This window comes from Carassius auratus, chromosome 16 (genome assembly GCF_003368295.1).
Source record: "Carassius auratus strain Wakin chromosome 16, ASM336829v1, whole genome shotgun sequence".
NCBI lineage: Eukaryota > Metazoa > Chordata > Actinopteri > Cypriniformes > Cyprinidae > Carassius > Carassius auratus.
The window spans coordinates 2398529-2424908 of record NC_039258.1 but is presented as its reverse complement, the minus strand read 5'-3'; the positions used below and the strand labels follow the sequence as shown (position 1 = coordinate 2424908).

The window sequence follows — 26380 nt, the reverse complement described above, 5'->3', positions numbered from 1 at the left end:
AGACAGCAATGCAACTGAAATGTTTTATGGCCCTGAAAGGTGGTAAGGACATCGTTAAAATAGTCCATATGACACCAGCGGTTCAACAGTAATGTTATGAAGCTACGATACTACTTTTTGTGTACAAAAAAAAAAAAAAAAACTTTATTCAATGTTTTCTTTTCTTCAGGGTCAATCTCCACTGAGTACCACTATACTGTTTATGCAGGGTCAAAAAACAAGGATTTTATTTAAAAAAAAATCATAATTTGTGTTCCAAAGATGAACAAAGTTCTTACGGTTTTGGAACGATATGAGGGTGAGTAATTAATGACATAATTCTCATTTTTGGGTGAACTATCCCTTTAAGAGAACAGCTCTGATTGCGGTATTTAGACATCTGGCAACTCAAAGCATGTACGCTTGACAAATGTTTAAATAGCCAGCCAGCCAGCATCAGAAGTCGTGAGCACGATTAAAGTGCAATTTAAAATAGATTTGAAACTGCAATTCATTTTCCTGTAGTGCATCAATGAATTTCACTGTGAAAATGCCAGACATGAAGTTATGTTGTTATCGTAAGGTGGAAAAGCTTTTGCTTGATCCAATTAATCTTCCATTTATCCATTATGGAAGACAATGTTGTTCAAAGTGACTTATGAGGTATAGATTCTTCAAACTTTGTGGATGAATGTTTGGTACTAGCGCCACATACTGGTATAATGTTGTAAGTTCAGGTTGAATCTGCTTATAGACTTTGAACTAGCAGGAATAACAGCTTAGTTTTGTCTTGCAGTTTAATTATTGACCTTTCTCCTCTCGTCCTTCTGTCCCAGATGCGAGGTATGCTGCCCCCCCCTCCTTCCGACACCAGCCCTCCTTCGCTGCTGCTCCCTCCTACGAGCAACCCGACTGGAATCCTCGTCTGTGTGTGATCAGTGGAAATCAGCTCTACATGTTGGACCAGGAGGAGGTACTGGCAGCCCAATCACACATAATCAAGCACTTCCTTCCCAACATGTTCCTTACTACAGTTTGGGTGCTCATTTTACAGCCAGTTTACAAGGGGCTTTATTTCAGACTTTCCACAGCTCGAAACATATTTTGTTTCTCTATATTCTTTGGTTGATTTGCATCAGCAGTCTGGGAGTGTTGTATCTCGTAAATAGTATGTTAGTGTGCTTATGAGTCTTGGGCATTGTTAGGAGTTTGTGAATCATCCGTAGTCTGATTAAATACGTAATATAACAACAATATACAGAACAATGGCAACAATATCTCATCAATAAATATTTTTTAATATATTTTAAGTAACAATAATTTTAATTTGTTAAAATGTAGTTTTATATATAAACTTGTGCACATAAATAATAAATTATGAATTAGCTATATATTGTTTATATTACAATGTTTATATAAGAAACAGAAAAATTGCAACAAAAAAAATATGTTTTTGAATTTACATAGACTTTTAAAATAATATATTTTTGTTTTAAATTCCTGATAAATAATTTATTATTATTATTATTATTATTAGTTGTAGTAGTAGTAGTACTTTTAATAGTAATAATAATATTATCATTGTTATTATTAGAATAATAATGAGTGCATGATTTTAAATGTATTTTAATTTATTTTGAGTAGTTACTGTAATTACAGCAATTTTGTGTTCATCTAATTTTCATAAAAAAAACAATTTATAATTTGTAATAAATAACTTACATTTTTTATTTATTAAATAAATAGATTAATTAACCAATTAATTGTCTACTAATAAATTAATTATTAATTATGAATATATCAATGTTAAATAATTTTATCAATAACTGTATGTGTATATATGCATATACTGTATATACTGTATGTGTTTATAGAAAATAATAATGATTACTGGTATAGAATTTCAGGTGCAATTTGCTTGGGTTGGGCAGTGAACATGAATTGCTTTAATACTTTATTTCTACTTTCTACTTATTAAACTTTATTAAGTACATCTTACAAACGTTATTAAAAATATTTTCCTCTTATCTTACCAGAGACACATTAGCCGGATCTCATGCTCCCTCAAAAAAATAGTTACATGATGGCCCTGATCATATCCTGCTGCCCATATTCATCCAAAACAATTTAGCATTCTTTAAGTTCAGTCTGCCTGTACCTAGATGAAGTCTGTGTTTGTAATGGACACAGTGACTGACCTGTACAGCAGGTAGAGCTGCAGAGCACTGAGAGGCTCATTAATCAGACGCACCGTCCGACTAATTGCACCCGTCTTGTTGCATGTTCAGATAAGGCCACACTTTGAATAGATGTGAATCAGTGGTGACAGGCTAATGACTGTCACCTCTGTGAAGATGAGCATCATGAAATATTCATGGTTGTCACTCATCTGCTGCAGGGGACAGTTGCAGCCCTGTTTGTGTGTGTGAGAGTCTTCATTCAGGTCCTGTAGTGAATGACAAGCGTCTCCTCCGTGCAGACATTGCACTCTGTGAGTCCACAAGAGGAGATGCTTTTCTCTGATTGTTTTCAGGAGTTGTTGATGGCTGAGGCCACTAAATTCATTCGCAATCAGCTTATTCTGCCCTCACGTAACAACAACATTTATGTATCGTAAATTAATACACAATATTACACGTATAATACACAAATTGGTCATGTAGTGTAATTTTTTGGTAGAATTTTTCTATTATTATTATAGTATTTAACAAGCTTTTGATTTAGCTTTTTTATGCTTTCCTTTTGTATATTTCCAAATTTTTTGTATATATATATATATATATATATATATATTAGTTTTTATGTTTTAGTGTTTCACCATATTTTTACATTTTATTTTATTTCTGCTCTAATTCAGATAACTTTAATTATTTTTTATAGTTTTAATTTTAGTTAACAACAGGTATCCATTTTGTTTGCTGTCTAAAATTTATAGGACTTTCTTAGAAAATAAATATTAATAAAATAAGTAAAAATAATTAATAAAAAATAACAATAAATAATTCAAATAATATTATAATAAAATACATACAATTATATATTTTTATGTTTAAGTTTTGATTTTAACTTTAGTTTGTTTTCATCATTTTGATGTGATTTTGATGAAGTGTTTTTTATGTTTCACCTAATATTTAAACTGTATTATATTATAAAATATCTAAAATGTAGATTAATGCTAATATTCATATTATACTGTATGTATTATGTGTATATAATATGTATTAATAATAATAAATGTACTATGGAAAAGTAAATATATATATATATATATATATATATATATATATATATATATATATATATATATATATATATATATATATATATATATATAGGCAACACTTTTTACCAACATTTAAAACCTAACAACCTTAGATTTAGGTTTAGATTTACAACTAATTTGAGTAATCGCTTAGATTCTTATACAACAATAGTAAAATTCAGGTAGATTTCAGTAACATGGTTGATTAAAAAATCTAGTGACTTGTTGCTGTCTTCAGAAGCAGCCTTTAGAGGGAGTGAGAGAGTCAGGAGTGATTTGCTGAAATGTAGCTAAATGCTAATTGATGTGGGGTGACAGTGGCCCACCTCCGACTTCACACACGCTCTGTGCACCAGCTCTCAGATAATATGGTTCTCGTGCGGATCCGTGCCACCGTGACACGGCGTTACGCAAGTAGGCCCAGAGCAAGGTTTCTCTGGCTGTGAGTGGGTGGCAGCCGTTCTTGTAGCTGCCCCAGGAATCAGGCTATGGAATCATGCGCTCACCAAATCACTCTCTGTGGCTGCTCGCATCGCGCTGTTCAAAGATCACGGTAAATAAATGAATTAGTATGGACACAGTCAACAGAGAGCCTTCGCTCACAGCCGATGCTGTGACAGAACATGACAAGTCTTCAGAAAGAGATGTTAGCATTGTGGGAGTCTGTTTGAAAAGATTATGTAATGGATTCATGGGATGTGTCACGTGAAAACATGAAAGAGCTCATGAAATGGTTTTCTTTTCTGTAGAGCGCAACAGTGGCTGTCCAATTTGCATTGGTTCCAGAAGTATTTTTTGGTTAAAGAGTTAAGCAGTGAATCAAACCAACCATCTACAAGGAGAATCGTATTACAAACATTAAAGCAAGAAGTATTTGAAAATCAGGCAAAAAGACAAGGTTACAAAATTGTGTACTCGATGCTTTTAATGAGAGAAAGAACTAAAATTCCATGAAGCATTGTAAAGTGATTGATATATATATATATATATATATATATATATATATACAACCTTTGATTTAAAGATGTTGATTGTGTGTATAGAAACAACATATTTTAAGTTTATTGCAAAATAATAATTAAAATAAAATATAAAAAATTATCTTTAAAAATCAAGGGACATGAATGGCATTTTTCATCCAGAATTGATATGCAAGGTTAATTCCTTCTCTAAAATAGGTTTTAGTTGCTGTTGTTAGTCACAGGTAGAAAAGGACAGACCATAAATTTTTAAGTTGAAAAAGTTTGTTTTGTCAACTTTTAGAAGAGCTCTTTAAGCTTCAAATCTAAAATAAAACTCAAATTTAAACCTCTTTAAACTGGAAAGAACACTGAAGCTAATAAGGCACTAACTATTTTTTGTTTTTGTTGTTGTAACTAATAACTATTCAAAAAAATTATGTAGTTTGGAATTTGGGACTTTTTCACACTTTATGTCACAAGAAGTAAAGTAGAGCTGCAGCGGGACAGGATTTGTTAGCAGATTGGACAGTTTTCGCTGCTATTTTGTTGTAGGTGGAGAATTAATTTCAATATATTTGTGGTGAAAAAGCAGCACATCCATCTATCTGTATCTTTCAACTGCCACATTTGACTGTATTTTCTATCCATAATTCAGTGATTGCACTATAAAAATGTAACAGGAGATAATATATCTCAGGTATAGTGTTCTCAAGATCAGGATATAACCCGTAGCTGGTGTCTTCAGTGAAAATCATCCCGTGTCATTTATTACCAGAGCAGCTGGAACCTGACAGTGATGTGATGTTGATAGAAGCAGACAGATCTCATCCTTCTTCTCTTTAGCTTTGCTGTTTTGCAGCGCTGTCGTGGTGTTCGCGGGGCAGATCTGGGATGGAGCAGGATGCCAGCGGAGTCAGTTGAGGTTCGGGTCGGTCGGGCTGCCGGCGGGGTGCTGTCAGGTTGGGCTGTGATCTATTAACGCACCATTAGGACAGAACGGACCGCACACCTGCTGCCCTCCACCCCGTTTCCTCTCTCACCTGCCCCATCACACAGCTGGGCCAGTTCTGGCTGTGCTGACATATGGCAAACTCCCCTACAGCGCAGCATGAGTGTGTTTGCCAAGCCTGAGCCCTGCCCAGAATTATGGGAATACACACAGAAAATGTTCTTGGGATCAAAACTAAATTCTAAATGCTGAAATCCTGAGACAGGTCCCAACGTTGAACATTTTAAAGGTGAAAGCAACACATAATCACCGTAGGATGCCCCTTATCTGCTATTTGTTTGACAAAGAGATAGTCCCGTCCTAAATACTTCCTGTTTTAAATACTGTGTACCTTTTGATAGAGCGCACCTGTCGGGTTCCGGAAGAAAAAAATAGAAGCCCATTTTCACTATGGAAAATAAATAAATAAAGTAATTATCACTAATTCTCTGGTAATTTTGAGTTTATATGTCACAATACTGACTTTAAGAGAATAACAATACTACTAATAATAAATACAATAGACACACAAAAAAAAAAAAAAAACTAAAGTCAGAATTGTGAGATAAAGAATTCACAATTTTATTTTATTTTATTATTCCATGGTCAAAACAAAAACCAAAACATAACAAAAACAGAATTGAGAAATGTAAATTTAAAATTTAAGATGTATGAATACGAGATGTAAACTAATTGAAAAATATATATCTTGTAATTTATTTCTCAGAATGGAGAGAAAATTTTGCAACTACATTTTTTAATTGAATGGCAGAAACAGACTTTCAAAAATTTTTTTTTATTTTATTTTGTTCATGAGGACTTTTAATCTGCTCATGAATTCTTTAAATTCTTAAAGTCTTAAAAAACAAAGAAACAAAAATATGAAAGAAAATTACTTAAGAAAAAAAATATATATATATATGCATCTTGCACCATTAATGTTATAATATATTTGTTATCTATTGGTTTATATTTATCTATTGTTTTCATTTTGCTTATGTCATTTGTAGCGCTTCATGGAACTGTAGTTATTTCCATCATTGAAGTCTTGTACCTTTGTGTTTTTGCCTGATTTTCAAATACTTCTTTGCTTCAATTCAATGTTTGTAGTGTTGTAATTCTGCTTGTGGCTGGTTGGTTTGGTTCATGGCTTATAATTTTTTAACAAATACTTTTTTAATATCCATATGGTAAAAATAAATGTAACTAATTCTTAGGGCTGGGCGATATGGCTTTTTTCACACAGATTTTTCAGATTTTTTCACACCAAACCCGATTTTCGATTTTAATCGATTTTTTTTTTCTATTTAAAAACAAACTACAACCGACAAAGAAATTGCTAAAACCAAATGTACTCTTTATTTTGTTCTCATTTTCACTTATGCAATTTATCTAAATTTCCCTTTGTGCATAAGTGTAACAGGAAACAAGCCTCGCTTGTAAACGAGATGGCAGGCACTGCCATTTTAAACAGTGAAAATGTAGCTTATCAGTTTTCTAATAATTTACAGTGACACAATGCACCTTCAAAATAAATAAAAAATAAAATAAATAAATACAATTAAAATAAATAAAATATAAATAAAAAATAAAATTGTGTGTCCCTCTTTGATAAAAAACTTTTGGTTAAATAAATGTAAACAAAATGACAAAATTAGATCTATTACAAAAATACATACTTGTCACAGTGGTATTCATAAAGTGCTAACAAAACTTTAAACTCATTAGCGTTAGCATTACAGAAAGGTCTGATTTACGCACTGTTACAACAGTCATTGTTTTTTTCTTTTTTATATTTTTACATTGACATTTGAGTTCATGATTTTAATGTTGTTGTTTTTTGTGGCTCACTAGACAGACTGTTGATCTTTGAATAATCTCATCTGGTCACCCTAACGCTTTGGAATGTTTTGCTCTCTCCGCCATCGTCACTCTTTATTATTAACCGTGAGTTTTCATTCTGTTATTCGTGTGTGTGCGCCGCGCTCGTTCTTGGTGTGTGTTTGTGACTGACAGACAGCCTCCGCGGCGCGCATTAAAGATGTCACAGATCTCACAGACAAACTTCTTAATAATATCGCAAATTAGAAATGTTTGGTAAGATAAAATGTGCACTATAACATTATTAAGGAAAAATACATAGTACATATTTTTTTTCCCTCCAGTACCGAAAGCAGATCTTACTGATACTACGGTCTTTCATAATTTAGCCCCGGGGCCAGTTTAATTCCAGGTTTCGGTACCCATCCCTAAGGGGTTACTCGATGAAACTGTGCCTTTCTTTGGAACGAGCTCTGCGCTGTTAACTGTCATGTTGTCTGTGTGCGGCTGTAAGGAAAGCGGGGGGAGGGCGAGCCCACTCTGAACTACGGAAGCCTAAGGGGAGAGCCCTTAGAAAAACCCATTTTCATTAAAAACAAATCGCCCTTAACGTCAAATTCGAGTTAATCGATAAAATCGATTTATCGCCCAGCCCTACTAATACTTCCAGAACTAAGGCAGCAGAAAAAGTTGAACACTTTAGAGCTGTATATCTAGTGCTGAGGCTTCTCTCCTCTGAGAAGCTGATCGTCGACCTGTAGCGGGTCCATCTCCACCTGACCTCGAACTCTCTGTGTTTTGTTTAGTGACTCTTCTGTGATGTTCCAGATAACATTGAACCAGGTGATTGCTGACCAGCTGAACTCATTCCACAGGCAGCCACTCACCTGTGTCCCACAGTTCCTGATGCATGCTGTAGATCTGTGTCTAATGGGTTCAGTTTCATGAAGATAACAGGCCATGTTCTCTGGCTGCCTTAATGTATCCAAGCGTACTGTATATTAGATCATTTCCAATGAGCAGATGTGACCTTACATGCTGTGGCAGTGAATTATGAGTTAGAGGAAAACAAAAGCACAAACAAGATATTTGTAATATTCTAGACAGCTTAGCATTTAGGGAGAACTAATGGAGAATTTTGCATAAAGGTGAATGTAATTTCTGTGCCACCAGCAGTACCGAACCAGATAAAGTGTGTGTACTATACTTGTGTTACATTAACTGATTTTAATTAAATTTAATAAAATGTAAAAATGTTTTTTGCGTTCCTTTTCATCATGCATATGCATTTGAATGCTGTAATCCATCTCTCTATATTTAATTCCTCTTCTGAAGGAACACAAAACTGTGTTTTGTAATGGATTTGCTGTGCTCTTCAATGTAAAGAAGTTGTACCAGCTTTTCTTTACCTCCACGTTTCAAACCTAAAACTGTGAAAAAGATGCATTATCTGAACTATGGCACCTGCATTTGTTTTGTTCTCCTATGCAATTTTAGGAGAAACATCTTCGACAAAGTGCATACTTTATAGTGACAGTTAATTTGTGTTAAACATGCTTCTTCTGGTTTTGTGGATATGGACGCATTTGTCTTTAGCAGATATTACTGTAAGCCTAATAATTTACATTTAGTCAACATTCACTGCAAACTGACACATTGTTAATGGTGTGCACCGAGTTTGTCCTTAAAATGTATCTACACTGCCTGCGTAGCAGATTGTTCACATAAAAGGGCATGTGCGTTAATAAACAGCGATCTTGCATGCTTTCTAGTAAGTCATGAAGGATTCATTGGATGTTATGCATTTTTTATGCACTGATCCTTCCTGTAATTTCATTGCAGCTTGTCAGATATTTATTTTAAAGACATTGAAAGATAATATTTAGCTTGCTTTGCTCTGACAGAAAGCATAACGTAGACATCTATCATTTTTAAAACTATAAAGACAAACTGCAGCGATGCATCTTAAGATGCACAATACTGTCTTAAAGTCAGCTGTGTGAATCAGATGCTGTATTCTAATAAATCTGCTTTCTTCTCTGCATCTGAGTAGCTGGGCTGTGCATAAAACAGAAAGAGTGTCCCATAATGCAGCCAGGTCATGCAGCCAAGTGACAAGGCCACCCCTGAAACATTTAAGCTGCTTCCCTTAGGGCTCAGTGACTGATCCTCTCTTGCCCCGCTCATTTATCACCCCAGACTGTAGGTAATCGCTTCCTTCGCAGCCCTGCTCCTGATATCTCGATTGTATCTCCCTCTGGATAGCGCTGGTGAACACAGGAGAGACATCCATGCCACTAAACAAGCCCTGTGCAATTAGAAGGCAAACCTGCGCCGAGATGTTTTCCTCCATCTGCTTTCTGCGTTAAGAAGAAATCCCGTGGCATGCAGCCCCATACCGAGACTTAAATAAACACATTACACACACAAGTTTGCAATTATTTTCTCCCTTCACCCCAAGCACACACACACACAATTACTTTATTATTTCAAGGATTCTCGTCTCAACGGGGCTTGTTGTTTTAATAGCGGAGGATTCCGACCGGTTTTGCGCAGAGCCCTGCAGCTTGCCGTATTGACCCCACGCTCTTTGTGCTGACCATATCTCAACTCTCCCGCAGGTTCATCCTTTGTTGATGCGCGAGCAGCGCTCGGAGTCGCACAGGAACAAGCTGCTGCGACGGACGGTCAGCGTGCCTGTGGAGGGGAGGCACCATCCTGAAATGGGTGAGTCACACACGTGCCGCCCTGCTGCTTAAATGCCATCACTGCGTGAATCCACTCCTGAGGGTTAAAACTTAATAAGAATTACAGTACAATAGACTACTTTAAAGGTTAGTTCACCCAAATATTTAAATACTGTTATTATTACTCACCCTCATGTCGTTCCAAACCCATAAGACTTTTGTTCATCTTTGGAACACTTTTGATTAAATCTGAGCTTTCTGACCCTCCAGACAAAGCGATGCAACCACCATGTCCCAGAAGAGTAGTAAGCACATTGTTAAAATAGTCAATGTAACATCAGTATGATATCATTATCAGTAGGGTTTCCATCCAAAGTTACGAGTTTAACTTGTGCACAAAATAGGGAGATACCAGCACGAAGTCACATTACTTTTTTAATGCACAGGGAGGGATTTATTTGGCAAATGTGTTTCCATATCTCATTATTTACATTAACCCTTTTTCACACAGATCAAAAACTACCCCAAGCGTGCAAAAAAAAAAAAAAAAAGATTTTTGCAGATCAAGGCCTGTTTATTTGAAATTCAGCATTCCATCAAGCATTTCCATCACTCGTTTCTGATGTGATACTACAAAATGCACATAAAAGCAGGGTGATGGAAACATAGCTAGTGTCATTAGAAGAAACTGTTTAATGGAAAAAGGTTTCTCATATAGCTTCATAAAATTACGGTTGAACCTCTGATGTCACATGGAGTGTTTTAACAACGTCTTTACTACCTTTCCGGGCCTTGAACGTGGTTCTGTTGCTGTCTATGGAGGGTCAGAAAACCCTTGGATTTCATCAAAAACATCTTAATTAATTTGTGTTCTGAAGATGAAGATCTTACGGGTTTGGAACGACAACAGGGTGAGTAATAAATGTTAGAATTATTTTCGGAAGAACTATCCTTTTAAGGCAAGACACCCATGGTGAATAAGTTTGCCCTTTATATAATAATTGTAAAATAAAATTTGTGTGTATGTGGTTCAAATAACCATAACCCCATTGAGTTTTATTTCACAATTCTGACTTTTTTTCCCTTGCCATTCTGACTTTCTTTTGTTTTTTCATTTTGTCTCAGAAGTCTGTTTATATCTCAATTCAGACATTTCTTGCAATTTCATAAATATATATATATATATATATTAAGAATTCCGAATTTACATCTCACAAATCATTTTTTTTTCTCTACTGAATAAAAAATGTAAAAGGTAATTGTGACTTTTTATCTTTGAATTCTGACTTTTGTTCTTAATTGCAAGAAAAAAGTCTGAATCGTGAGTTATAAATTCTATAATGAATTTTAATCCTGTGGCAGCAAGGACAAACAGCTAGAGATAAAAAAATTAAAATCTCATGTTTTTTGACAATACGATGTTGTATAAAATCAGGCAGATGATATATAATCATACCCATCAGTAAAACTGTATGTAAGTGCTGCTGAACTGATGATTTCTCAGAAAAACAACAACTGAGAAACGACCTTGAAAGGTATGTATTGAATTTATGTATTTTTGTTGAGCTAGTTGCAAGGCTTTTTGACATTGCCAGCTTACAAAAGTTGATGTACATCCAAGCCAAAATAAGGCTTATAAAGCAACTTTATTTTGCTTCCCACTGTTTGGGACGTCCTGCTTCCACTCGCTCTGATGTGTTGACATCTTTAACAATGCACCTACACCCTGACAAATAACAGTTCTATAGCATCACTCCAAAACAGCTTTATTATAAAGAGTGTAGCATGTACTGTATCTGCACCTGGTGAATGTCTCATCCATGTGAGCTGTTGAACGAGGTGGCCCTCTGCTGATCACTCCAGACTCCTTCTGCAGTTTCCCTGACAACGATTTGGGATTCACACGGTTTCCAAGAAGCTGCCCACAGCTATATGTTCTGATGAATGTTAGCTATGCTCTGAGCGACACGGGGGCTCTATACCACCATATGCTTTCCAGAACGATAGGCCTTGAGGAAGATGAAATATTGAATGTAATTGATCTCATAAGAACGGTTTTAATTAGCTGAAAATGCGTGCTATTTGGGGGGTAACGTTCAGTGAAGTATAGATTCATTCTTCATAGCAAGATGACACAGTGACCTATTTTAAAGTCTTTTCCTCAGTGTGCTTCCTGCTTAGTTTGCACTATGTATAGACTTTCAGGATGAGACTACTTAACTCTGTTCCAAACCCCTCGCCGTCTGCTGTCTAAACACTGCCAACATCATTCTTTAATTAGTTAGTCATATAAGATGAAAAACTAAAAAATGCACATTTTAGTGAGACAATAGGGCAATAAAAGATAAACTTCTTTGAACAATACCAGTGTAAAGTTTTTTTTTGTTTTTTTGTATTTTTTTTTTTTTCTAAAGGGTCAGGTAACACTTAACCCATAAGTGTAAAAATTTAGCTTTGCCATCAATGCCAGCAATTCTTTCTTTAAAAATTATCAAATAAAATAAAAAATTACAAAAACACATTTTAAAACAAACCATATATATATAAATTATATATATTGTATATAATAAAAATTGTAATAATATTTTGCAATATTATTGTATTACAATATTACGCAGTATTTGTCATCAGACTTGGTAAGAATGGAAAAAAATTGGAACATAAAAAAAGCAATTATTAAAAATTTTGTTATGTATATTTTCTTATATTTATTCACATCTATATATATATATATATATATATATATATATATATATATATATATATATATATATATATATATATACATATATATATATATATATATATATATATATATACATATATTCTGAACAAGTATAATTATCTTGTTTCAAGGACAAGTAGGTTTATTTTTACTTAAAAAAGGAACAGATTAAGATTTTTTGTAGTCCAACAGAAGTGTACGAAATCCTGTCTTTGCCACCGTAATTCACCATGAGAGAAATGCGTTACTTAGTATTAGAATCGGCTGTATTATTATACTACATCACACATGTGTACATTAATAACACATCATTGCAAAACCATGCCTTTTAGCATTGATTAGGCTACTGTTAATGTTAAGGATGCAGACTTGAGTGTGTAATCAGTGTTTAATTGCATATGTTTGATTATCATGTCAGTGTGTAAATGGTTCTCAGAATATGGTTGTAATTATATTTCTTTATTGTTCCTTTAGACCATTAATACAGAGACTGTATCATTGCCAAAGAATAACTGGTGCAGATGACAACCCAAAGACTGTTTAATAAATGCATCTTTGTGAAGAATCCCTGATTCTCTTACCGGAATCCTGTCCATATTTAGCCTCAACCAGAAAAAGAGTTGTAACGTGACTCCCCAAGAAGTTAGACAATGACTTGATCCTTTAATAAGCTGTTAGATATAAAATCTAATAATAAAATGACTTCTGCTTTTAGGAATAAGATGCTCTGCTGCCTTATACACCTTATATAGTAGTTATGTGTATATATATATATATATATATATATATATATATATATATATATATATATATATATATATATTATAAGGTAAACTGTGTAATTCCAACCCGATCTCACGGCAATTCGTACATTTTTCACAAGGTGGCTTATTCGTACGAATTCGTACGACCACACTCGTACAAATTCATACGATTGTTGCCAAATCATAGCTATTTTACGAGTTGCACAATTCGTATGAACTTGTACGAATGACCTACACCTAACCCCGCCCCTTAAACCTAACCGTCACTGGGGTCGTATAAAATCGTACGAGTGAGGTCGTACAAATTCGTACGAATAAGCCACCTTGTAAAATACGTACGAATTGGTCGTGAGATAGCGTTGGTAATTCCCAACTCTAGTGTCACTAAAACAAAATTACACATATACATTTCAAATACCTTTCCTTTGCCGTAAGCAATCAGAAAACCCCGCCCCCGTTCACACTTTTGATTGAGCCAGAACTTGACATATCAAAGCACAGAGCAAAGTTGTGAAACCACCACAGAGAAAAAAAATCAAACACATGGTTTACTTATAATTGTTCCTGAACATTAAAGTGATATACAAAGTGTTTTAACATCAGAAATTAACACAAGAATATTTGGCTTTAAGCAGCTCATATGGTCAGAAGCTATTTGCTATAAAAATAATTGTAAAGAAAATTCAGAAAGCATCTGTTTGTGTGATTGGAGTTATATGTTTGGAATTAGCATACGCTCCCCGGTGTAGTCAGTTTGGTTTTTGTGTTGCCTTAGGCATCAGAATTAATTGAAGACTAAGTAATAAACAAGCACTTAAAGCTTTGGTTTAATTTTGGTTGTTAATTGCAATTTACGTTTTGTAAGCAAATCACCACTGCGGTGCCGGTTCTTTGTGTGGCGAAATCTGAGAAAATCACCTTCAAGGTAGTTTTAAAAAATAGTTAATGAAAATGTACACCTCCTCAGGGCATCCAAGATTTAGATGAGTTTGTTTATTACTACAGATTTCTGGTCCTCTTTAGTGAATGGGTGCCGTCAAAATGAGAATCCAAACCAACATCACAAGTAATCCTACAACCATCTAAAATATGAGTCATCTATCCATAATATTGCTTTCTCCAGTGAAAAAGTCAAGTCATCTGAATCGGGAGAGAAATATGCAATACGCAATATGAAATATGTCAAAAACAGTTTTAAACAAATATTTTGGAGGATTTATATTTCTTTCTTCTGTAAAACAGGAGACGTTCACGCTTGTGTGTAATTCAAGAATTCAAAACTTTTTTTGGGGGCTATTGTGCGGTGCTTTTATAGCATTTCCTTTGGCGGTGTAGTATATCCCCATTCACTTTAATTGTGTGGTAGAAGCAGCTTGTACATTTTTAAAGTCTTTTTTCGATGGCCAAGAAGAATATAATACAGCTTTGGAACCACTTGAGGATGAGTAAATGATGACAAAATGTTCATTTTGGGACTCAAATAAAAAATACTGTTCATAGTAATAGTTAAATTCAATTTCATAGCACATACTGTAAGAAATTACATCTAGACAAAAACCCAACTTGACAATACCCAGCACTGGCTATTATTATGAAAATAGTTCCAGGCAAAATGAATTACTGTGATGTGGCAAGATATATAGTCACATGAGAAAATGAGTCATGTTAATGAATAAAATTCCCTGTGTTTGGGATGGAAGAGCATATTGCTCTCAGCTAACTAACAGCGTGTGACTGGGCAAAGATTTTGAAACGAGACATTAGTTAGTGTATTATGCAGATGACTTCATCAGCATGCACTAAAGAATACACGTCTGAAGGGATCATTTACCCACAGATGACAGTTGTGTCATTATTTACTCATTCTCATGTTGTTTCATGAACCTGTATGCTGTAATTCTAAAGAACTTACACAGATTTTACTATTTGTTTTTATACAACAACACTGATAGAAAGCTATAAAGCTCTGAAAGGACAAAATACCTTACAAGTAGTCCATGCAACTTATACATATTGAGTGTTTTGAAAGTCATATGATAGTTCAAAGACTGAAATATTTAAGTTTAATTCTTCTTTACCAAAGCTGTAAAATTGAAAGTGATTGCATTCTAATTAAAAAACAAAATGCACGTTTTTAACAGCAGGTTTGATGTCATTGAGATAACTAAGCACAATGTGTCAGTTCATACATTACAGTGCAAAAGTTTTGGATCAGTAAGATTTTTTTAGAAATTAATTATTTTATTTAGCATGGATGCATTAAATTCATTAGGAGTGACAATTTGTAATGTTACTAAATGTTTCAAATAAATGCAGTTCTTTTGAACTTTCTATTACTCAAGGAGGAAAAAAAAAAGTTTCCACAATATTAATCAGCGCATCAAAAAATGATAAAAAAAAATGTTTCTTGAGCAGCAAATCAACAAATTAGAAAGATTTATGAATACTGGAGTAACGATGCTGGAAATTCAGCTTTGCATCACATGAATAAATTACATTAAGTGCATTTTTTTTTAAATGGCATTTTTGTCTTCATTATGCTTCTGAAGGTGTAATATTAAATAGTTTTCATAACATCATAAAAAGAACATTCAGTGCTTGTTTTCGAATCAGATTGTCTCTTTATGCTGAGCTCACAAACAAAATCTTACTGCTGATGTGAGTTTTATGTGCTCAGAGGTCTGGATTTAGTTAAAAACTAGTGCTGCAATATCTGGTCAGAAATCCAATGCTTATATTTGTTCAGATTCTCCCGCTGATTGGCTTTCTGTCTCTCTTCCTGTTTCTGGCAAGTCTTCATTTCATTTTCCAGAATTTCATTTAATGGAAACATTTCTTTGTACCTGCAGGATGCCACATGCGAGACTACAGTTTAGTGTGGCCTGTTCTCTTTTCTTCACCCTTTCTTCCTCTGTTCCTCACGCATGTAACAACATGAATTATTGATTCAGAACATAGGCAGCTTTTCCTCTGACAGAATGAACATCATGCAGTGTCTTGAGGATGGAGTGGCATGAGGAATCTCTCTGCCGTTGTTGGGCTGTAATGCTTAATAAATGCCATGCTCGCTCATATCCCCTGTGGCAGAGGGTCCACCTCCTCATGTGCCTTCATGTCACGACGGAATGATTGTATTCATTAGATGAGAGCACATAAACGCCACCACAATGTCATGTGGGATTTTCTGTCTGCTGAGTTCAATTCCAGGAAGCAAACTGATATGGGTTATAGTATGTTTTAAATAGTTTGTGTGGATTTTGTGTATTATAATATTACTTTATTAACAACTTTTTAGATTCCTACTTGAGTAGAAGTTCAAAAGTATTTACCTTGCATACTGAGTATTAAAAGTAAAACTACTTTATTAAAACTATAGTTTGCCACATAAAAAAAAGTATTCCAAAAAGAGTGCTAATATTAAAATATTTGCATTACAAAAATTATTAAATATTTACATAAATATATTTTAATTAAAATTTAAGTTTAAACGTATTTATATCATCTGATATATTTAAATTACAATTATCCTTAATTTATTTTCATATTTAAAATGTTATTGCTCCTTGAAGCAATATTATTTTAGTATTATTGAAAAACTAATATTTATAAAAAAAATTATATTCTTCTTTATTTAAATTTTAGATAAAGTAATTTTGTATTTTTTAACTAAATACTTTGACATTTTTTGTATTATTTATTTAATTTTTTTTATTTCATTTGTTGAAGTAAAATTTAGTTATCTAATTAATTTTATTTAATTTATTTTATGTTTTTATATTTTCAGTTTCATATTTATTGTTTTTTAAGTAACAATTAATTAAGTAATCCAAAGTCAGTTTTAATTTTACTTTAACTATAATAATCCTACCTTGAAGTACATTTTGTAATATATTTTGCCATTTAAATTAAATTATATTTTCAATTTGAAAAGCTGCACAGTTTAGAATGTTTTTTTTTACAAATGTTTAAAAAAAAAAATTGTGGGGCAGTTGGATTTCTTCATCCTCGTGCTCACATTACACACTCATCATTATATTTTAAGGAGGTTTACTTTGCTTTTTCACAGTGTGAAGGAAAGATTTGTAGCTTGCTTGCTTAAAATGTCGATCAGAATCTCCAGGCAGCCGGTTGCTTTGACAGTGGGCTGAACAAACACAAAACTGGTAAACTGTGTTCCCACACGGCTAGCGTTCTCACCTACCAATGTCTGCCTTCAGCAAATCAGTTAGGGCAAACGTCTCAAAGCAACATTAATATTCATGACCCAAGACAGAAAGTAAACTCCTGAGGAGAGAATATGTGAACAACAGAAGAGAATGAAAGTCGTTTTGGACAAAAAAAACAACAACAAAAAAAACACATTTTTATATTCACAGTTGGACAAGTGTTTCAGGCTGAAATATGAAACTTTTATGAGAAAAATGAGTTACTGAGACTTTTACTGGCACTTTTGGCATATTTTTTCATGCAGAGTTATTAATGTCTCAACTCAAAAAAAAATTTTTTTGGAATGTAGTCAAAAGTAAAAGTATAATATTAAAAAAAATAAAGTTACTCCGATAAAGTGCAGATGTTTGTATTTTAATGCAGTAAAAGAGCAAAAATACATGATTACTTACTACATTTTGAGACATAATGGAAATGCCACCTTTATAATTTAATAGATCTATCACATAATAGATAGATATATAGATGAGTTATGCTTTCTTTCTGTTTGCATGCTCCTCCTCAGACATTTCAGACCTTCTTTGAATTGTATTTTTTTTAAAATCGAAACCTTTCCCTGTGTCTAGCTTCTCTTCCAGACACATCTTCTACTCTAAACTCTGAGTCAACTTTTTAATGATTACAGATGCACCATATATTGATTATACAAGACTGACATCTGCTGCTCCCCCCAAAGGCAGGGGTCACACAAGGCCACGCAATTCATTTTCAGTGTTGTTGTTTTTGCGGTTCTGCTCCAGTGCCATCGCCTCATATGTTCTGTCATATGAAATATGCAACAGGCATATCATGGTGCCAGTGTGTCCGGAGGCCAATGCAATGGTATCTGGAGATCAACCACAAAAAATAATAACGCTGACTGGTATTGATTTATATGAATGATTGCACTGATTTTGTGACACAGGATACTGTAGATGCATGGTAAGATTATGAGAAAGTGATCACACACAGATGCATTATCCTTTGACTGCATCTTCCATAAAATATTTGTTTGATTAGCAAGTTTGTTTGCTGAATTTATTAATTATGCAATACTGTATATAAGAAATCCACAATGAATGTGTTTGTGGCCAAAGGCTGATGCTGTGCTTTTAGAGGACATGCTGGTCTCGTATAGGTTCACTATTTGTCATGAGCAAGAAGTGCTGAATCATCTTGATGACTTATCTGATGGCTCATATTGGCTGCTGCTGTAGTTTTGCTGTTTATGAACTTTATACAGAGGAATGACGTTCTTCAAGTGGTCTGTTTTATTCAATAGTTACCAGTGTTCAATGAAAGGTTGTTGTCTTAAAAGCGCTTAAGGGCAGTGATTAAAATACCCACTCTGTGCTCTGTGTAGACTTGATGTCATGACATATTTGATGTGGTGAGGTCATTTTCTAACATTAACTTGCTAAATTTGCTACCAAGATTGCCAATGGGACACATATATATATTTTTATTTAAGAGAGTTTCTTTATTGTTCCTATTGAACAGCATAATATCACACTGTATAAATATACAATATGCAAATATTAAATACTGTTAAACCATGAAATAAACTTTAACTAAAAAATTAAATAAAATACTATTTTAACTAATTAAGGCAACATTTCCCGTATTACTTTGGTCATGAATCATGTACATTACTGGTTTATAGTTAAAGGACACATGTAAAAATGTACCAAAGTGGGCTGTGTGGTTTTTTTTTTTTTTTTTTTTTGTAGTACCACATCCCAAGGGCGTAGACTTTAGTTGGGATGCTAGGGACATGTCCCCACCTAGATTGACTACTTAATTGTCTTTATAGCAATCATTTTTATCAAACAATTAAATATAGCCCTATGTAGCCTATATAGTATTGTTGTTGTAATTTCGGCCACATCTGAAATCGGTCATACCATTGATATTACCTGAGAAGTTACACTAGTACACTAGAAGTACACTAGAAAAAAAGTAGCGTATGTCCTTGAAACAGAGCTCTTCTAAACTCTGAATCAGTTAAACCATTGCATCACAGAATGATTCACTGTTTCTGAGCGCTCCAATCAGATCGTGTTTGGTGAATCACTTCATTCAATTAAGACTTCAAAGAACATCTTTTTATTAGTATTAAAAATGCCACAACATCAAACCATTAACACAGAATATATACACAAATACAAATCCCTTGAGAAATTTAACCTTGGTTTTCTTATAATAAAAGTGTAGTACAAGTAGTTTTACTACAAATAACATGGGTAACTTAAGGTTAGTAGAGCAAAACAATGGTTAATTTGTGGTTTCCATGGTTTAACTATAGTAACCATGGTTTTTTTTATTAAAACTGTGGTTAATTATTGTAAGGGATGTGTTACCAGCTTAACAAAAGAAAAACTAATAAATTTACCTTTAGAGGACACACAGGATGAAAATAGAGATACAGTTTTGATTTGCTTTTATGTATGTGAAATTTAGCTAAAAGGAAACACAAATGAGTTTAGTTATGTTTTGCTTTATATTTTCTTTTGAATAGTCAAAAAATTAAAAAAAACATCTTTAAAACTGCTGCTGTAATGTTGGTTTTACATAATCAGAATGTTGTAATAACTGTCTGATGAATATGCTAACATAAAAAAGCTCTCTCTATGAATTGCGAGTAGCTACCATAAAGACTTGAAATGATATGGAACTGTGATCAAAAATGTGAGAGTGGTTGGATGAGGATGTGTGGGAGTTGTCTGTTTGTATGTCCCCACCAATTTCAAAATCAAACCTACATCCTAGTACTTTAATATGCTTGCTTAACGCACTCAAAATGATGCAGTGTCCCATTACAAAAAGTACATAGTTTACTTTTAATGCATAGCCTATAAGCAGGCGAATTGGGCCACAGCCTGCAGTCTCTCCAGCTGCCTTCCTCCATCATGGAGACTAGAGCCATTACTGCTCTAAATGATGATGTGCTCGTAGCACTGCAGCCCCGCTGGTGCAGATCTTTTGCGAGAGGGTGGGGAACGGAGGGGCTGTCAGGGTACAGCTTGCTGCTTACATCTGCTTTCTTTAGAATCACTGTGCAAAAGGCTGCACGAGAATCGCTCTCACACTTGATATCTGCGGGTGTCCAGCGACATGCCAGAACAGATTTGTGGATGCGTGTGACAGTAATTGTGTGTGTGCATGTGTGTATTGTTGCTTGTGTTTGTGTGCGATCATTAAGTTTGCAAGTGGAAGGCAACTGATGTTCCCGAACGTGCATGCGTGCATTTGTGTATTCACACGTGCGTATGCATGGCACTTCCAGTTTACACAACAGTCTTGGCGCAGGGCCTAGCCAGGTGGCACTGTGCACGCTTCAAGTGCGTCCTCATTTCAGCATCATTCCTCTTGCTCAGACTGATGCCAGTTTCTGCTGGTCTGTTTATCCTGCCTTATCTCGTCTGTCACATAAAACCTGCTTCCTGTCTTTCACCTTTATTACTGAATGTCAACATGAAATCAAAGTTAAGCTCTGGAACATTATATTTGTACTATATTGGTCAATGTCCAATACTGGAGACATTTTTTCACATGAAAATATGACATTAGATATTTAATTGTGCATGCTCATTTGTCGTCATCTAATGAACACGTAAAGTTAGTCTTTAAAAACACTAATAATTTAATAAACTGATAATTCAGCGAATCTTCATTATACATTATGATGTTGTGAAGCCTAGATTCATAGATTTGTATTTAAAGGCGAAACATTGACACAAATAATTACAAATATTGTAATTATGCAATACAATTTCTATATACCAAAAATAAATCAATAAAAACTACATAAAAATGTAAAGGGATGTAGTACAGAGATATACAAACAAGGGCCCTGATAAGCAAGTATAATATATATATATATATATATATATATATATATATATATATATATATATGGCGAGAAGGGATTGAGTTATTAAATTAATCATTGAATCATTCGTTCATGCAATTAGTTTAAAAATCCGAAATCATCAAGGAACAAATAACTGTCTTTGTAAGTGGTTCTTCAGATCTCTTCTGATTCACTCAAAAACATTCATTTGAGTGATTCATTAAATCATTTATATATCTGATTTATTCAAAAACACTGTTTTATTCAGGACCAAAACATGTAACTGTCTTTTGTGATTGTAACGAAGAGTCAGAGACGTTCGGATCCATGTCCAGTACTTTGATCAGATAACAGCGTCAGGTATGCAGGGGACATCCAAAATCAGAAACACCAGGCAAAGGTCGGGGCAGGTGGCAGAGAATCAAAGTCGGTATACACAATCCAAAGTCAAACACAGAAGTAACAAACAGTAGGAAAATGCTCGGAAATGACAGGAAACAGGTGAGGTTCAATAATGAGTTCCTAGGCAGGGGTTTATTGGAAATTAAGTCCAGGGTTAACTGTGTCGTGTAAAAGTCTGTGTGGTGAATAAATGGATGTGCAGTGAACGGATCATGACAGTGAGTGATTCAAAAAATCATTCACTCATTTGATTCATGCAAACATAGAATCAAGCATAAATCATTCATTTACAAGTGATTCTTTAAATAATTTGCTCATCTGATTTGTTCAAAACACTGCTTTATGTAGAAACAAAACACGTTATTGTCTTTGTGAGTGAGTCAATAAATAATTCACTCATCTAATTTATTCAAAAACATATTCACTGTGGAACATTCATGAATGAGTGATTCATTATATCATTCACTTATCTGATTCATTCAAAAACAGATTAATTAAGGATTATTCATTTAAGAGTGATTCATTAAATCATTCACTCATCCAATTTATTCAAATCAGAATAACGGAGGAATATTCATTTGTGAGTGATTCGTTCAATCATTCACTCATCTGATTCATTCAAAAACAGAATTGAAGTACATTCACTTATGAGTGATTCATGAATAATTTGCTGAGCGTTTATTTTTTATGTAGGAATAAAACGTAACTGTTTTTTTTTTTTAAATCAATTTATTTAATCATTCACTCATCTGAATTATTCAAAACCACTGGTTCATTCTGTAACACCACTACTGTGTTGCTCTGGGATGCATAATGATTCACTAATTCATGATTCATTATTTAAAAGCAATATCACACTAGTAATCATGCTGCATGTCTAAATTTCAGTATGCTTACAAGTTTGCTTAAATATCTTCCATTTATCTGGTTATTGAGTATTTAAAAGTGGATTTTTTTAGAGTTATAGGAGAGTTGTTTCTTTCAGGTGCTTCAGATCAGTTGTCACTTATGTCAAGTTTCATTCTGGCAGCCATTATAATGCCTGTCATCATCTTCATTATCATTTCGTCTGTCTTGAACTGATTTCAAATGACGGTCACAGTCGCAGGCATAAAAACCACAAAGAAATGTGTGCAAATGTCAGGAGTAATAATGTCCTCTCCGTGTGGCTTGGCAAAGGTCAAGATCTGGTCTCTCTTTGGCCAAACATCCACGCAGGAATTCATTCTGGTCGTGTAAGCATCCGATTCCTTCTCCCTCGCAGCGATGGCTTCAGTAGGGAGCTCAATCCGTGTCCGAAGATGCACGAGGGCTGGACTGACATAAAAAGGTGGCCTTTGAGAGCAGTAATAAAACTGGCTGAGGTGTTTAGTTGCTTACTTTTCCCTTTGGCATTTTGCAGAGCTTGTTTGCTAGGATTCAAAACAAGTAGCAAATGCAGTCATGTTAGATTAGCCAGGGAAAAAAAGGCTTGTTACATAATCCAGCAATGCACCTTTTCACAGAGAAAGAGATTACATTAGTGTTGCAACCATGACAGGGTGGAGGAAGAAAGAACACAGAATGTTTGATGTATGAATGTAGTCTCCATATGAACGGTGTGTGTGGGCTCTGGGTTTCTGCATCAGCTCTCACAGCTGAAGGAGCGTTGATGCTAACAAACTTGAGCAGCAGCTGCTGTCTGTGCATATGAAAGAAATCTTTTGAAGATCTTTTTAATATCTTAATTGGTTCTCTTAGAGCAAATGGAGACTCTCCTGAGAAAAATACCTTAGCAATCTTCGCAAACTATGCTCAGATTCACTAGTGGACTAGTGGAAGTAAATGGTCAATTTTAATAAGTTCATGTAAATTTTTGTTTATTTATACTTTTCTGTACTGTACTTCTATTGTTTTTTTTTTTCTTTTCTTTTCTTTTTTGTTGCTTTGTAGTCTTGGATTATTTTATTTTATTTCCAATGCATTATGTGAAGGATTCCCAAATCTTTTTGTCTTGTCTTGTTGTCTTTATTTTACTAGAATTGCCCTTTTATTTCAATAATCTTTTCTGCTCAACAAGCCTTACCAATCAAATGTACAGTAAAAACTGTAATATTTTGAAATGTTTTATTACAATTTAAAATTACATTATTCTATTTGGACTTGTTTTCCTGTGATGAATCTTTAGTGTCACATGATTCTTTAGAAATAATTCTTGTATGATGATTTGGTGCCCAAAAAAGTTTATTTTTATTATCATCAGTTTTTTTGTAATTGTTTTGAAAAAAAAAAGAAAAAAAAAAAAAAAATATATATATATATATATATATATATATATATATATATATATATATATATTTATATATATATATATTGAATTTCTTTCTTTCTTATTTATAAAATGTTTAACAATTGTACCCCTGAGATTTTCAGTGTTCAGGGTTCTGGGATGTCACTTAATGGTCACATGACCTGCACATAAACTAATAAGATATATTACAGTTCATTTTAAACTTTAAATATTTTAATTTAATGTTTAATGACATTTGAGTTATTATTAAAATTTGGCATTTTTATGATTAACTTAATGATTGTATTTCTTCTAATGAATTTTAGGAGAAACAAAGACAATATTCATACTTAAACATAAACTTAAGCATCTTTGTGCTATCTTAAATTATTCATTTTCAAGTTCTGTATTTGTACAGAATGTGTTATATATATATATATATATATATATATATATATATATATATATATATATATAATTTTTTTTTTTTTTTTTTTTAGGGATAGTTTATCACCTACACCCCCCACCCCCCAAAATTTTTTGACACCCCATATTTTGTGAAATTTCATGTTTGTTTGTTTCTTTCTTTCTTTCTTCTAATTGAAGTTAATGAGCTCCAGTGTTTTTTTGGGTGCATTCTGCAGAAAGAAAAAGATGACAGAATGATGCAAACGACAGAATCTCTTTCTTTTTTTAGGTGGACTATCAGTTTAATGAGAAACATCTGAGGCAAAGCAGGTACTTAATATAGCTGAGAACTCCATTAAGTCTCCTGAGATGTATAAGCGCAGTCTCAGAGCAATAAAATGTGAAGCTCTGTGTATAATTGTTCATTTCTCAGCGAGTGAGACACACACAGTGCTGTAAGTGTTTGTGTGGTGTGTGTCAGTGTTTGTTGGTCTTGCCCGGCTGCTGTTTGGTGTTGATCCCAGTAGGTGGTAAACTGGGGGAGGTGGGTGGAACCGTTATTCATGAACTCTAGTGATGTAGAGTTCTCTCTTACACTCGCTTCACTGCTGGTTACCAGGATTCCACCAACACAAGAAATCATCTCACATCAAACCTGGAAAAACACTGCCATTTATTCACATCACCTGGCAAATTATATACTGCATATTTCTCAGAGGTTGCTCTTTCAAAGCAGGAGACTAAATTGAGTCCTCAGTTATGAATTTGCTTTGTCTCAGCTATTTATTTTAATAGTATTTTATTTATTCTAAATATTTCCAAACACTTTACAATAAGGCTTCGTTAGTGGTCACACGTTTGTTTGAGGACAAATTCTAGCTATTAACTAAGACATGTGCTTCAATGAACTCCTAATTGGCTGCTTATTAATAGTAAGGTAGGGGTTACATTTGGGTTTGGATTAGGATTAAGGTATCTAGAATATGATCATGCAGAATAATATGATCATGCAGAATGAGGCATTAATATGCTTTATAATAAACAGCCAGTATGCTAGTAATGCATGCTAATAAGCAACTAGTTAATACTGAGATTTACTAACATTATTTAGTTTAACCATTAGAAATATTAACTAGTAATACATAACAATAAAATACTTTTATTTAAATGTATTATTTATTAACTTTTATAGTATTAAATGTAATTTATATGTATTATTACATTTAGTATTTATTATAAACAGTTGTAATAAAATAAAATAAAATGTTCATTTAAAAATATATTTTTTAATCAGATATAAGAATAATAATTATTGTTATGATTATTATGATTCATCTCTTTTACAAGTATATTGGACCCACTTTATATTAAGTGGCCTTAACTACTATGTACTTACATTTTAATTAATAATTTAGTACAATGTACTTATTGTGTACATACATGTTTTTACATTGTACTTATATTTAAAAAAAAACTACATGTAATTACATCTGTATTTAATTTCTGTAATTACATTTATAATTACACTGTTGACCCATACTTTACACCTTAACCCACCCTTAAACTTACCCATACCTCCAACCCTCTTCCTAACCTTACCCCTATCCCACCTCAATAGCAGAAAAAGTGTTTTACAATACAATATGAACACAATAAGTACATTGTACTTATTTTTTTATGTAAGTAGTAGTTAAGGCCACCTAATATAAAGTGGGACCAGTATATTTCACAATATGACAGTAGTTCAGATAATCTATAGGGGAATCTACTAAGAAATATATTTTATTTTATATGTATACTTGACAAGAATTTGTTCTCTCTTTAATGTCATTTCTGTCTCTAGATGTGTTTTCTATACTATCTTTTTTGTCCCTAGCTTCTTACATTTGTGTCCTGAGACACAAATAAAATGAAATGAAAAAGACCCCAGTAATCAACATCTCAAACTCTCTCCGTTTAACATCATTACTGTCTCTGAGAAACAACCGAGCGACTGAAGAGATCTCCTCTCTCATCTTTCTTCACCACAGGCTGTTTCTTCAAAAGAGGAAACA

At 33.6% G+C, this 26380-nt stretch overlaps 1 protein-coding gene across 8 annotated transcripts in view; it reads left to right on the top strand.

Moving 5' to 3' along the window:
- LOC113115736 (ras/Rap GTPase-activating protein SynGAP-like) overlaps positions 1 to 26380 on the top strand; it is a 103817-nt gene that overhangs the window by 19889 nt on the left and 57548 nt on the right. For all 8 annotated transcript variants that reach the window (XM_026283299.1, XM_026283305.1, XM_026283298.1 and 5 more), the window contains 2 exons: positions 816 to 952; positions 9634 to 9739. In XM_026283299.1, coding sequence (XP_026139084.1) covers positions 816 to 952; positions 9634 to 9739 — 243 coding nt within the window. The remainder of the gene's footprint in view (positions 1 to 815; positions 953 to 9633; positions 9740 to 26380) is intronic.